The 15,093-nt window shown below is 39.8% G+C and overlaps 1 protein-coding gene across 1 annotated transcript; it reads left to right on the top strand.

Moving 5' to 3' along the window:
- The first annotated feature begins 3,195 nt into the window (after nucleotides 1-3,195).
- Nucleotides 3,196-8,837, top strand: LOC143186432 (uncharacterized). Its single transcript, XM_076390106.1, has 3 exons — nucleotides 3,196-3,232; nucleotides 3,285-3,533; nucleotides 3,580-8,837. The coding sequence occupies exons 1-3, from the start codon at nucleotides 3,196-3,198 to the stop codon at nucleotides 8,835-8,837; spliced, it is 5,544 nt and encodes a 1,847-aa protein (XP_076246221.1).
- The last annotated feature ends 6,256 nt before the right edge of the window (nucleotides 8,838-15,093 follow it).

Genomic DNA, 15,093 nt, shown 5'->3' with positions numbered 1-15,093 from the left:
TATTCCTGTTATACGATGCAAAAACTGTTCTATTTATATTATATTTTATGCTTCTGGCGTTGACTTCTAAGGCAGCAGCTATTCGATGTGGTGGAGCAACGACCTAGAGTGAAGCATAGGTTGCCCGGAACGTAGAAATGACCATACCTTTCACACAGGTTGCAATTATTCCTGTTATACGATGGAAAAGCTGTTGTATTTGTATTGTATTTTATGCTTCTGGCGTAGACTTCTTAGGCGTTAACTATTCGATCTGGTGGAACGACGCCCTAGAGTGAAGCCTAGGTTGCCCGTATCGTAGAAATGACCATATATTTCACACTGGTTGCAATTATTCCTGTTATACGATGGAAAAACTGTTGTATTTCTATTGTATTTTATGCTTCTGGCGTTGACTTCTAAGGCAGCAGCTATTCGATGTGGTGGAGCAACGCCCTAGAGTGAAGCATAGGTTGCCCGGAACGTAGAAATGACCATAACTATCACAGTGGTTGCAATTATTCCTGTTATACGATTGAAAAACTGTTGTATTTATATTGTATTTTATGCTTCTGGCGTTGACTTCTAAGGCCCTAACTATTCGATCTGGTGGAGCAACGCACTAGAGTGAAGCCTAGGTTGCCCGGAACGTAGAAATGACCTTTACTTTCACACTGTTTCCAAATATACATCATATACGTTGGAAAAGCTGTTGTATTTATATTGTATTTTATAGTTATGGCGTTGTCTTCTAGGGCCGTAGCTATTCGATGTGGTTGAGCAACGCCCTAGAGTGAAGCCTAGGTTGCCCGGAACGTAGAAATGACCATTACTTCCACACTGTTTGCAATTATTCATATTATACAGTGGAAAAACTGTTGTATTTATTTTATATTTTATGCTTCAGACGTTGACTTCTAAGGCCGCAGCTATTCGATGTGGTGGAGAAACGCCCTAGAGTGAAGCCTAGGTTGCCCGGAAAGTAGAAATGACCATACCTTTCACACTGTTGCAATTATTCCTGTTATACGATGGAAAAGCTGTTGTATTTTTATTGTATTTTATGCCTCTGGCGTAGACTTCTTAGGCGCTAACTATTCGATCTGGTGGAACGACGCCCTAGAGTGAAGCCTAGGCTGCCCGCATCGTAGAAATGACCATATATTTCACACTGGTTGCAATTAATACTGTTATAAGATGGAAAAACTGTTGTATTTCTATTGTATTTTATGCTTCTGACGTTGGCTTCTTAGGCCCTAACTATTCGATCTGGTGAAGCAACGCCCTAGAGAGAAGCCTAGATTGCCCGGAACGTAGAAATGACCATTACCTTCTGGCTTGTTGCAATTATTCCTGTTATACGATGAAAAAACTGTTGTATTTTTACTGTATTTCATGCGTCTGGATTTGTTTTCTAAGGCCCGAACTATTCGATGTGATGAAGCAACGCCCTAGAGCGAAACCTAGGTTGCCCGGAACGTAGAAATGACCATTACTTTCACACTGGTTGCAATTGTTCCTCTTATACGATGGACAAACTGTTCGATTTTTATTGTACTTTATGCTTCTGGCTTTGACTTCTTAGGCCCTAACTATTGGATCTGGTGGAGCAACGCCTAGGGTGAAGCCTAGGTTGCCCGGAACATAGAAATGACCATAACTTTCACACTGGTTGCAATTATTCGTTTTATACAATGGAAAAACTGTTCTATTTATTTTGTACTTTATGCTTCGGGCGTTGACATCTAAGGCTCTAACTATTCGATCTGGTGGAACAACGCCCTAGAGTGAAGCCTAGGTCGCCCGGAACGTAGAAATGACCATAACTTTCACACTGGTTGCAATTATTCGTTTTATGAAATGGAAGAACTGTTCTATTTATTTTGTGTTTTATGCTTATGGCGTTAATTTCTAAGTCCCTAACTATGCGATCTGGTGGAGCAACGCCCTACAGTTAAGCCTAGGTTGCCCGGAACGTAGAAATGACCATAACTTTCACACTGGTTGCAATTATTCGTTTTATACAATGGAAAAACTGTTCTATTTGTTTTGTATTTTATGCTTCGGGAGTGGACATCTAAGGCCCTAACTATTCGATCTGGTGGAGCAACGCTCTAGAGTGAAGCCTAGGTTGCCCGGAACGTAGAAATGACCATTACCTTCACACTGCTTGCAATTATACATTTTATACGATGGAAAAACTGTTGTATTTATATTGTATTTTGTGCTGCTGGAGTTGACTTCTAAGGCCGTAGCAATTCGGTGTGGTGGAGCAACGACCAAGAGTGAAACCTAGGTTGCCCGGAACGTAGAAATGACCATTACTTTCACACTGGTAGCAATTATTCCTTTTATACGATGGAAAAACTGTTGTATTTTTATTGTATTTTATGCTTATTGTTAAGACGATCATAATTGTGTGACATCTGGTAGACTAGGTTTACGATACGGAAGAATTGGGCTTGCTATTTTTGAAGAAACACAGTGTCAGTTTATTGGTAATCATTTGTTAATTTGAATTGAGGAGTAAAGACCCTAGAAATCGCTTCATCGTTTTACGAGTCTGAAAAACACATGTACTTTAGAGTCCCGAGTCTCTGCTCAATAGTAATTGACGTATCGTAAACATAAAATCCGAGCGTCTTCCGTTAGCGCGCTACCCTCGGGGTCCGTCACCCCTTGGGCCTTTCCGGGGTGATGTCACCCTACGGAGTCTAACCACTACCCCCACGCACTGTCGACAAAGGCGTCCCTCCCATGTCTGTGGTGGGAGTTTGGGGCATAACCTACCCCAGAGAGGCCTCCCTCTAAGGAGTTACGAGGATTCCTATTTGTAAATATTTTCTCCTCCCTCTAACTCAGTTTTGTATAAAGTAAGATTCATCAAAATAAAAGATAGATACAACTTAGAATTCATGGGTATCTCTGGTCCTTCGAGCTAAACCTTAGTCGGCACACCACGTGCAAATTTCAACCAAACCAGAAAGATCTATTGATCAACCGTTGGTCTAAACATTGGTCCTTCGAGCCGGATACGACGGATACTTATCCTGGAAGTGGACACATCAGTTACACATCGGTGCTGGTGCAAATAGTTGACATCAAACAGTTTCAAAGTGCATTGGAACCACAATCTTTGAGTATCAACGACTACGAAGAAGAATCTCCAATCTTCAGATGCTGGTAGCAGAATAGCATTCAGGAAGGCAACAGGAGATGTCATCATTGGACATCACCACTCCTGAACGAGATAGTTGGTGCTACCACATATTATAAGGGAGTTCAGCTTTGGACATCATTCCTAGTCGAGATAGTTGGTGAGAGCAGAGCTTCAACGGGGTTCATCGTCGTTGGAATTTTATACAAGATAGTTAATACTATCACGCATCATAAGGATCGTCAGCATTGGAGGTTACGCCTAGTCAGGATAGTCAGTATTAGCAGAACTACATCAGGGTTTGTCGTCGTTGGAAATTCTACAACAGAACAGCCAAGGACAGTGACACGAGGATCATCAGAGTTGACAGACTTCGTTCCTTTACAACCACTCCTACGTAAGTTTACAGCGTTTCAGTTTGCGTATTAATAGTAAAATGGAAGGTCAATTGAAATCACTCACGTTAGAACGCGGTCGTATAAAGTCGGCTTTGACTCGTTTTAAAACTTTCGTTTATTCATTGAAACCTGATGCGGACATAGACTCGTTAGATATGCGGTTTAAGAAGAATCAGCAACTGTATGACAAGTTTGATCAAGTGCAGAGTCAGATAGAAATCTTAGTTGCAGATACTGATCAGGAGACAGTGCATATCAATGAACGCGACGCATTCGAAACAGCATATTTTGATCTTATGGCGAAGGTAGAGAAATATATTGCTAAATTTCGTTCATCTAACCAACCCGCGGCAACATCGAATGCATCGCCTTTGACTTTAGTAGAAACACAGAATACACCGCGACTTCCAACAATTGTGTTACCGAGTTTCGATGGAAATTATAATAACTGGTTAAAATTTCGCGATACTTTTGAGTCACTGATTCATAACAATGAATCTCTGACAGATATACAGCGGTTTCATTATTTAAATTCTGCACTAAAGGGTCCTGCAGCACGCGTCATACAATCATTGGGTGTTTCTGATGCAAATTATAAACTCGCATGGGCTACTTTGAAAAGACGTTTTGAAGATGTTAAATCGTTGATTCATCACCATGCTAGTGCATTATTAGAATTGCCACGTGTTCACAAGCAAAGTAGTGTCGCACTTCGTGAGTTTATTGACACGGCCAATAATCATATCCTTGCGTTAGGTGCTTTAGGCGAATCCATTCATACGTGGGATATTTTAGTAATTTTGATTTTAACAAACAAGTTAGATTCATGTACTTGCAAGGAATGGGAAAAACTGTATCTTGGTATGACCGACAGTCCTAAATTTAAGGATTTCGTAGAATTTATAGAACAACAGGCTAAACTTCTTGAACGACTATCGTCAAAGGCAATAAATAACCAACCAAAATTAGGTAATACACACGTGGAATATAGTAAATCAAGAAATAGAATTGATCAAGTAGCATCTCATGTAGTAAGTACTGATAGTCAGTGTTTATTTTGTAAAGCAGGACACTTATTACAAAATTGTACAAAACTTAAGGCAATGCCATATGCCGAAAGACATGAAACAGTTAAGAAATTACAATGTTGCTTTAATTGTTTGCAGCAGGGACATAGCATTAAGGGCTGTACACGCGGAAAATGTAGAGTATGTGGTAAAAAACACCACACATTATTACACCGCGATAACGCGATTGTAGAACGAGTCGGAAATGCTCAAGTTACAACACATGCCGCGTCCTCTGATACACCTATTCAATCTTGTGTGTCCAATTCCAACAGTAGTACATCAATGAGTTATACTGTATTATCCACAGCATTAGTATATATTCAAGATATTAATGGTGAATTTCATGAATGTCGAGCATTGTTAGACGTAGGCTCACAGGCACATTTTATATCTGAATCGTTTTGCAAAAAATTGGGACTTCCTTCTACAGTCATAGACGCAAAAGTTGGTGGACTAGGTAAGGCAAATAATTCAATTCGTGCAAAACTTGAAATTAAGCTTAAATCAAGGTGTAATAGTTTTCAATCTAACATATCGTGTTTTGTAATAAGAGACATAACTGAAGATATGCCTAGTGTACCACTTGGTGGAACAGCTATTCCCATACCGGAGGGTATCACTTTAGCTGATCCTCATTTTGCTAGCCCAAGTCGTGTTGATCTGCTTATAGGTGCAGGGCTTTTTTGGCAGTTATTGTGTATCGGTCAACATAAAATCCCGTTCGAAAATTTAGTTTGGCAGAAGACGCGACTGGGTTGGGTGTTAGGAGGAAGTTTAAATTGGTCAGTTAATAATTCCAAAAAACCTGTTGATACGTGTCACATAGTCTCAAACGAAAGTTTGCAGAAAGCAATTTCTCAATTTTGGGAGATTGAAAATTACAATTACACACCAGTTAAGCAAGTAAATATAGAGAATGTGTGTGAACAATATTTCAAGGATACAATAACACGTAACAACGAAGGTAGATATATAGTTAGTGTACCTTTCAATAATAAAATTCATGAATTAGGAGAATCGCGTAGTCAGGCCGAAAAACGATTATTCAATATGGAGAGGAAATTCTTTAAACAATCAGAATTACGTAACCAATATATAGAATTTATGAAGGAATACGAGAAATTAGGACATATGTCACGAATTAGTGAAGATTTAATCAAACCAGATTTTTGCTACTATTTGCCACATCATGCAGTGTACAAAGAATCTAGTACCACTACGAAACTTCGTGTTGTTTTCGACGGTTCTGCGAAAACTTCTAGCGGTATATCTTTGAACGATGCGCAATTCATAGGTGTTACTGTTCAAAGTGATCTGTTCTCAATTCTACTTCGATTTAGGAAACATAGATTTATTCTTTCGGCTGACATAGAAAAAATGTATAGACAAATACTCGTTCGTCCCGCAGATCGGAAGTTTCAAAGAATTCTTTGGCGATCAAACGTAAATCTTCCAATTAGTACATATGAATTAAATACGATTACGTATGGTACAGCTTCGGCTCCATTTTTAGCCACTAGAGTATTAAAGGAGATAGGATTAGAACATTCGGAAGGCTATCCACTAGCTAGTCGGGCAATTATAGAAGATTTTTACGTCGATGACTTACTTACGGGTTGTGATACAGTGCTAGATGCTTTAGTTTTGAAAAAGGAATTAAATCAAATTCTGAACCAGGCAGGATTTCATTTACGAAAATGGGCAAGCAATGATAGTAGAATATTAAGCAATTTAGATAATTCTCGTCAAAGTTTAGAAATTAAGGATGCAGATAAGGAATCCAAAACTTTAGGTTTATTATGGTTATTAGAGCCTGATGAACTGCAGTATTCAGTTAAATCTCATCTAAGGAATAGAATTACGAAGCGCACAGTTTTGTCCGAAACAGCTCAAATATTTGATCCACTTGGGCTCATCGGTCCGGTTATAACTACGGCAAAATTATTTATGCAGCGTATTTGGCAATTACAGTTAGAATGGGATGAAACTCTTCCACAAGATTTACATACTCAGTGGACAACATTTCGTTCAGAACTCGTAATAATTAGTTCGTTTTCTATCCCGAGACGTGTAGTATGTGACAATGTTCAGCAGGTAGAGTTACATGGATTTTCAGATGCTTCCGAAAAGGCGTATGGAGCCTGTGTATACCTGCGAACATGGGACACAAGTGGGATTTGGACCGTTCGCTTATTGTGTGCAAAGTCTCGCGTCGCACCTTTGAAGTCGATTTCGTTACCACGGCTTGAGTTGTGTGCAGCACTTCTTCTTGCTCAGTTAATTTCAAAGGTTAAAGACAGCATTCAATTAAATATTGATCAGATGTATTTTTGGTCCGATTCAACAATTGTTATAGCATGGCTTCGGGGACAGCCAATGAGATGGAAGACATTTGTAGCTAATCGAATTTCTGAAATTCAAGACTTAACAGATATTGATAGTTGGAAACATATATCGTCATCAGATAACCCAGCTGATGTAATTTCAAGAGGAACTTCTCCTAAAAATTTAAAGGATAATTCATTATGGTGGTTTGGGCCTGCTTGGCTCATTCAAGATATTAGTCAATGGCCTTCTGCAAATGAAGCGATTCCAGAAATTGTACCCGAAGAAAGAAAAGGTCAAACAGGATTTATCTCTTCCCTATCAGCAGTTCCAAGGCAAACAGTTGATATTTTTTTGAAATATTCTTCCTTTACGAAATTACGTCGCGTCACCGCGTATTGTTTAAAATTCATTCGAACTACATTAGAACGGGTTCATAGTAGTAAGAATCGTGGAATACAGGTAAACGTCCAAGGAAATAGAACGCATAAACCGTTGACAACAGATGAGTTATTAGATGCACAAATAGTTTTGATAAAACTCGTTCAAGAAGAATCATTTGCTAAAGAATTGGATTCGTTGAAGGCAAATAAACTATTACCATTAAAAAGCAAGTTGATACTGTTAAACCCATTCTTAGATGAAAGGGGAGTGATTAGGGTGGGCGGTAGACTCAGAAATGCACCAACGAATTTTGATCAGAAACATCCAGTCATTGTACCAATGAATCATCCATTTACGACATTGTTAGTCAAACACGAGCATCATAGACTTTTGCACGCAGGTATTCAACAGACACTGGCATCGTTAAGATCTCGCTTTTGGATATTGTCAGGCAAAAGTGTAGTTAAAAAAAAAAAAAAAAAAAAAATATTGCGTAAATGTGTTAGGTGTTTTAGAGCTACACCAACTGGCATTAGTTACGTTATGGGAAATCTACCTGCGTCACGAGTGACTCCTGCCCGTCCGTTTAATACCTGTGGTGTCGATTACGCAGGTCCATTTTTATTAAAGGAACGCGGCCGTAGCAAAATAACATATAAGTCGTATATTTGTATATTCGTATGTTTTGTTACAAAGGCAATCCACATAGAACTTGCGACTGACTTGAGCACTGAAGCTTTCTTAAATTGTTTATATCGATTCATAGCGCGTAGAGGACGGATTCGTTGTATTTATTCGGACAATGGCACAAATTTTGTAGGCGCGAAACACGAACTTAATGAAATTTCAAAATTGTTAAATAATAGAGCACATAATGAACGTGTAGAGAATATCTTATCGCAAGAAGATATACAGTGGCATCTCATACCTCCATATTCTCCGCATTTTGGAGGGCTCTGGGAAAGTGCAGTCAAGTCTACGAAGTATCATTTAAAACGAGTCATAGGCGACCAACGTTTAACATTTGAAGAATTGTACACAATTCTAACGCAAATTGAGGCCTGTCTTAATTCTCGTCCTCTTCAACCCCTATCCAACGATCCCACTGATCTTACACCGTTAACTCCAGGTCATTTTTTAGTTGGTGACGCTTTAACAGCTCCTCCACAAGTTGATCTTTTGCATATTAAATTAAATAGATTAAATAGATACCAATTAGTACAACAAACTGTTCAACATTTCTGGAAGCGGTGGCAGCAGGAATATTTGCATGAACTTCAACAACGTTACAAGTGGCAAATGAACAATTCCAGTGATATAAGAATTGGTATGTTAGTAGTTATTCGTGAAGACAATACTCCACCCTTAAGGTGGCGACTTGGACGAATTGTAGAGCTCCATCCAGGTTCAGATGGTATAGTTCGTGTAGTTTCGATTAAAGTTCCAGAAGGAATTATAAAGAGACCATCTACTAAAATTTGCGTTTTACCAATCGAAGAAGAAAGCGCAGATACTTCAACATGATTTAATTTCCATATTATATATATGTGTCATATTTAGTTGTAATCTGTACATATTTATAATTAAGCGGAAGAAATGTAACTTAGATATTTGAATATTAGATTAAGTATTTCATTGTTATAGTGTTTTTTTTTTTTTTTTTTTTATACTGCGATGTGCATTTTGTATAAGCATCGTTTACCTTCGATTCATTTTCAACAAACAGTATGTGATCCTCTAGAAGTATTGTGAGATTAGGTACCACATTGTATGGATTTCATAATGTATGTAATTTTGCGAACAAGGTTTGACTTTCGATCATAACGTAGCTGTATTGTAGCTTGTATGATAGAACATGTAAGTTCTAGGTGGGCGGAATGTTAAGACGATCATAATTGTGTGACATCTGGTAGACTAGGTTTACGATACGGAAGAATTGGGCTTGCTATTTTTGAAGAAACACAGTGTCAGTTTATTGGTAATCATTTGTTAATTTGAATTGAGGAGTAAAGACCCTAGAAATCGCTTCATCGTTTTACGAGTCTGAAAAACACATGTACTTTAGAGTCCCGAGTCTCTGCTCGATAGTAATTGACGTATCGTAAACATAAAATCCGAGCGTCTTCCGTTAGCGCGCTACCCTCGGGGTCCGTCACCCCTTGGGCCTTTCCGGGGTGATGTCACCCTACGGAGTCTAACCACTACCCCCACGCACTGTCGACAAAGGCGTCCCTCCAATGTCTGTGGTGGGAGTTTGGGGCATAACCTACCCCAGAGAGGCCTCCCTCTAAGGAGTTACGAGGATTCCTATTTGTAAATATTTTCTCCTCCCTCTAACTCAGTTTTGTATAAAGTAAGATTCATCAAAATAAAAGATAGATACAACTTAGAATTCATGGGTATCTCTGGTCCTTCGAGCTAAACCTTAGTCGGCACACCACGTGCAAATTTCAACCAAACCAGAAAGATCTATTGATCAACCGTTGGTCTAAACACTTATGGCGTTGACTTCTAAGTCCCTAGCTATTCGATCTGGTGGAGCAGCGCCCTACAGCGAAACCTAGGTTGCCCGGAACATAGAAATGACCTTTGCTTTCACACTGCAAATATACATTATATACGATGGAAAAGCTGTTGTATTTATATTGTATTTTATGCTTCTGGCGTTAATTTCTAAGTCCCTAACTATTCGATCTGGTGGAACAACGCCCTAGAGTGAAGCCTAGGTCGCCCGGATTGTAGAAATGACCATAACTTTCACACTGGTTGCAATTATTCGTTTTACAAAATGGAAAAACTGTTCTATTTATTTTGTATTTTATGCTTCTGGTGTTAATTTCTAAGTCCCTAACTATGCGATCTGGTGGAGCAACGCCCTACAGTTAAGCCTAGGTTGCCCGGAACGTAGAAATGACCAGTACTTTCGCACTGGTTGGAGCTTACCTGTTATACGATGGAAAAACTGTTGCATTTTTATTGTATTTTATGCTTCTGCCGTTGTATTGAAAGTCCCTAACTATTCGATCTGGTGGAGCAACGGCCTGGAGTTAAGCCTATTTTGCCCGGAACGTAGAAATGGCCATATCTTTCACACTGTTTGCAATTATTCCTGTTATATGATTGAAGAACTGTTGTATTTATATTGTATTTTATACTTCTGGCGTAGACTTCTAAGGCCCTAACTATTCGATCTGGTGGAGCAACGCACTAGAGTGAAGCCTAGGTTGCCCGGAACGTAGAAATGACCTTTACTTTCACACTGTTTCCAAATACACATCTTGTACGATGGAAAAGCTGTTGTATTTGTATTGTATTTTATAGTTATGGCGTTGTCTTCTAGGGCCGTAGCTATTCGATGTGGTTGAGCAACGCCCTAGAGTGAATCCTAGGTTGCCCGGAATGTACAAATGACCATCACTTTCACACTGGTTGCAATTATTCTTGTTATACGATGGAAAAACTGTTGTACATATTTTGTATTTTATGCCTCTGGCGTTGACTCCTAAGGCCGTAGCTATCCGATGTGGTGGAGCAACGCCCTAGAGCGAAGCCTGGGTTTCCCGGAACGTAGAAATGACTATACCTTTCACACTGGCTGCAATTATTCCTGTTATACGATGGAAAAGCTGTTGTATTTGTATTGTATTTTATGCTTCTGGCGTAGACTTCTTAGGCGCTAACTATTCGATCGTGTGGAACGACGCCCTAGAGTGAAGCCTAGGTTGCCCGTATCGTAGAAATGACCATATATTTCACACTGGTTGCAATTATTCCTGTTATACGATGGAAAAACTGTTGTATTTCTATTGTATTTTATGCTTCTGGCGTAGACTTCTTAGGCGCTAACTATTCGACCTGGTGGAGCAACGCCCTAGAGTTAAGCCTAGGTTGCCCGGAACGTAGAAATGACCGTTGCTTTCACACTGTTTGCAAATATACATTATATACGATGGAAAAGCTATTGTATTTATATTGTATTTTATGCTTCTGGCGTTGACTTCTTAGGTCCTAACTATTTGATCTGGTGGATCACCGGCCTAGAGTGAAGCCTAGGTTGCCCGGAACGTAGAAATGACCTGTACTTTCACACTGGTTGCAGTTATTCCTGTCATACGATGGAAAAACTGTTGCATTGTTACTGTACTTTATGCCTCTGGCGTTGAATTCTAAGTCCCTAACTATGCGAGCTGGTGGAGAAACGCCCGGCAGTTAAGCCTAGGTTGCCCGGAACGTAGAAATGACCTTTGCTTTCACACTGTTTGCAAATATACATTATATACAATGGAAAAACTGTTCTACTTATTTTGTATTTTATGCTTCGGCCGTTGACTCCTAAGGCCCCAACTATTCGATCTGGTGGATCAACGCTCTAGAGTGAAGCGTAGGTTGCCCGGAATATAGAAACGACCATCACCTTCATACGGTTCGCGATTATTCATTTTATACAATGGTAAAACTGTTGTACATATATCGTATTTTATGCTTCTGGCGTTGACTTCTTAGGCCCTCACTATTCGATCAGGTGGAGCAACGCCCTTGGGTGAAGCCTAGGTTGCTCGGAACGTAGAAATGACCATTGCCTTCACACTGTTTGCAAATATACATTATATACAATGGAAAAGCTGTTGTATCTATTTTGTGTTTTATGCTTCTGGCGCTGACTTCTTAGGTCCTAACTATTGGATCTGGTGGAGCAACGCCCACGGGTGAAGCCTAGGTTGCGCGGAACGTAGAAATGACCATTACTTCCACACTGTTTGCAATTATTCATATTATACAGTGGAAAAACTGTTGTATTTATATTGCATTTTATGCTTCTGGCATTGACTTCTAAGGACCTAACTATTCGATGTGGTGGAGCAACGCCCTAGAGTGAAGCCAAGGTTGCCCGGAACGTAGAAATGACCATAGCTATCACAGTAGTTGCAATTATTCCTGTTATACAAGGGTAAAACTGTTGTATTTATATTGTATTTTATGCTTCTGGCGTTGACTTCTTAGGCCCTAACTATTCGATCTGGTGGAGCAACGCCCTAGAGTGAAGTCTAGGTTGCCCGGAATGTAGAAATGACCATCACTTTCACACTGGTCGCAATTATTCTTGTTATACGATGGAAAAACTGTTGTATTTATATTGTATTTTATGCATCTGGCGTTGCCCCCTAAGGCCGTAGCTATTCGATGTGGTGGAGCAACGCCCTAGAGTGAAGCCTAGGTTGCCCGGAACGTAGAAATGACCATGCCTTTCACACTGGCTGCAATTATTCCTGTTATACGATAGAAAAACTGTTGTATTTATATTAAATTTTATGCTTCAGACGTTGACTTCTAAGGCCGTAGCTAGTCGATGTGGTGGAGAAACGCCCTAGAGTGAAGCCTAGGTTGCCCGGAAAGTAGAAATCACCATTACCTCCACACTGTTTGCAATTATTCATTTTATACAATGGAAAAACTGTTGTATTTATATTGTCTTTTATAGTTATGGCGTTGACTACTAAGGCCGTAGCTATTCGATGTGGTGGAGCAATGCCCTAGAGTGAAGCCTAGGACGCCCGCAACGTAGAAATAACCATACCTTTCACACTGTTTGCAATTATTCCTGTTATACGATTGAAAAACTGTTGTATTTATATTGTATTTTATGCTTCTGGCGTTGACTTCTAAGGCCGCAGCTATTCGATGTGGTGCAGCAACGCCCTAGCGTGAAGCATAGGTTGCCCGGTACGTAGAAATGACTATACCTTTCTCACTGGTTGCAATTATTCCTGTTATACGATGGAAAAGCTGTTGTATTTGTATTGTATTTTATGCTTCTGGCGTAGACTTCTTAGGCGCTAACTATTCGATCTTGTGGAACGACGCCCTAGAGTGAAGCCTAGGCTGCCCGTATCGTAGAAATGACCATATATTTCACACTGGTTGCAATTATTCCTGTTACACGATGGAAAAACTGTTGTATTTCTATTGTATTTTATGCTTCTGGCGTTCACTTCTTAGGCCCTATCTATCCGATCTGGTGGAGCAACGCCCTAGAGAGAAGCCTCGATTGCCCGGAACGTAGAAATGACCATATCTTTCACACTGTTTGCAATTATTCCTGTTATACGATTGAAAAACTGTTGTATTTATATTGTATTTTATGCTTCTGGCGTTGACATCTAAAGGCCCTAACCATTCGATCTCGTGGTGCAACGCACTTGAGTGAAGCCTAGGTTGCCCGGAACGTAGAAATGACCTTTACTTTCACACTGTTTCCAAATATACATCATATACGATGGAAAAGCTGTTGTATTTATATTGTATTTTATAGTTATGGCGTTGTCTTCTAGGGCCGTTGCTATTCGATGTGGTTGAGCAACGCCCTAGAGTGAAGCCTAGGTTGCCCGGAATGTAGAAATGGCCATCACTTTCACACTGGTTGCAATTATTCATGTTATACGATGGAAAAACTGTTGTATTTATATTGTATTTTATAGCTATGGCGTTGTCTTCTAGGGCCGTAGCTATTCGATGTGGTTGAGCAACGCCCTAGAGTGAAGCCCAGGTTGCCCGGAACGTAGAAATGACCATTACTTCCACACTGTTTGCAATTATTCATATTATACAGTGGAAAAACTGTTGTATTTATATTATATTTTATGCTTCAGACGTTGACTTCTAAGGCCGCAGCTATTCGATGTGGTGGAGAAACGCCCTAGAGTGAAGCCTAGGTTGCCCGGAAAGTAGAAATGACCATACCTTTCACACTGTTGCAATTATTCCTGTTATACGATGGAAAAGCTGTTGTATTTTTATTGTATTTTATGCCTCTGGCGTAGACTTCTTAGGCGCTAACTATTCGATCTGGTGGAACGACGCCCTAGAGTGAAGCCTAGGCTGCCCGCATCGTAGAAATGACCATATATTTCACACTGGTTGCAATTAATACTGTTATAAGATGGAAAAACTGTTGTATTTCTATTGTATTTTATGCTTCTGACGTTGACTTCTTAGGCCCTAACTATTCGATCTGGTGGAGCAACGCCCTAGAGAGAAGCCTAGATTGCCCGGAACGTAGAAATGACCATTACCTTCTGGCTTGTTGCAATTATTCCTGTTATACGATGAAAAAACTGTTGTATTTTTACTGTATTTCATGCGTCTGGATTTGTTTTCTAAGGCCCGAACTATTCGATGTGATGAAGCAACGCCCTAGAGTGAAGCCTAGGTTGCCCGGAATGTAGAAATGGCCATCACTTTCACACTGGTTGCAATTATTCATGTTATACGATGGAAAAACTGTTGTATTTATATTGTATTTTATAGTTATGGCGTTGTCTTCTAGGGCCGTAGCTATTCGATGTGGTTGAGCAACGCCCTAGAGTGAAGCCTAGGTTGCCCGGAACGTAGAAATGACCATTACTTCCACACTGTTTGCAATTATTCATATTATACAGTGGAAAAACTGTTGTATTTATATTATATTTTATGCTTCAGACGTTGACTTCTAAGGCCGCAGCTATGCGATCTGGTGGAGCAACGCCCTACAGTTAAGCCTAGGTTGCCCGGAACGTAGAAATGACCATAACTTTCACACTGGTTGCAATTATTCGTTTTATACAATGGAAAAACTGTTCTATTTATTTTGTATTTTATGCTCCGGGCGTTGACTTCTAAGGCCCTAACTATTCGATCTGGTGAAGCAACGCTCTACAGTGAAGCCTAGTTTGCCCGAAACCTAGAAATGACCATTACATTCACACTGCTAGCAATTATACATTTTATATGACGGAAAAACTGT

The sequence above is a fragment of the Calliopsis andreniformis genome, unplaced genomic scaffold (genome assembly GCF_051401765.1).
Source record: "Calliopsis andreniformis isolate RMS-2024a unplaced genomic scaffold, iyCalAndr_principal scaffold0001, whole genome shotgun sequence".
Taxonomy (NCBI): Eukaryota; Metazoa; Arthropoda; class Insecta; order Hymenoptera; family Andrenidae; genus Calliopsis; species Calliopsis andreniformis.
This window is presented reverse-complemented; position numbering and strand designations above follow the sequence as displayed.

Excerpts from the sequence above, each read along its gene's own strand:
- LOC143186432 (XM_076390106.1), top strand. The coding sequence starts at position 3,196 with ATGTCATCATTGGACATCACCACTCCTGAACGAGATA. Across the intron at positions 3,233-3,284 it reads CACCACTCCTGAACGAGATA|TCGAGATAGTTGGTGAGAGC; the intron begins GTTGGTGCTACC and ends CATCATTCCTAG. Across the intron at positions 3,534-3,579 it reads TCCTTTACAACCACTCCTAC|GTCAATTGAAATCACTCACG; the intron begins GTAAGTTTACAG and ends GTAAAATGGAAG.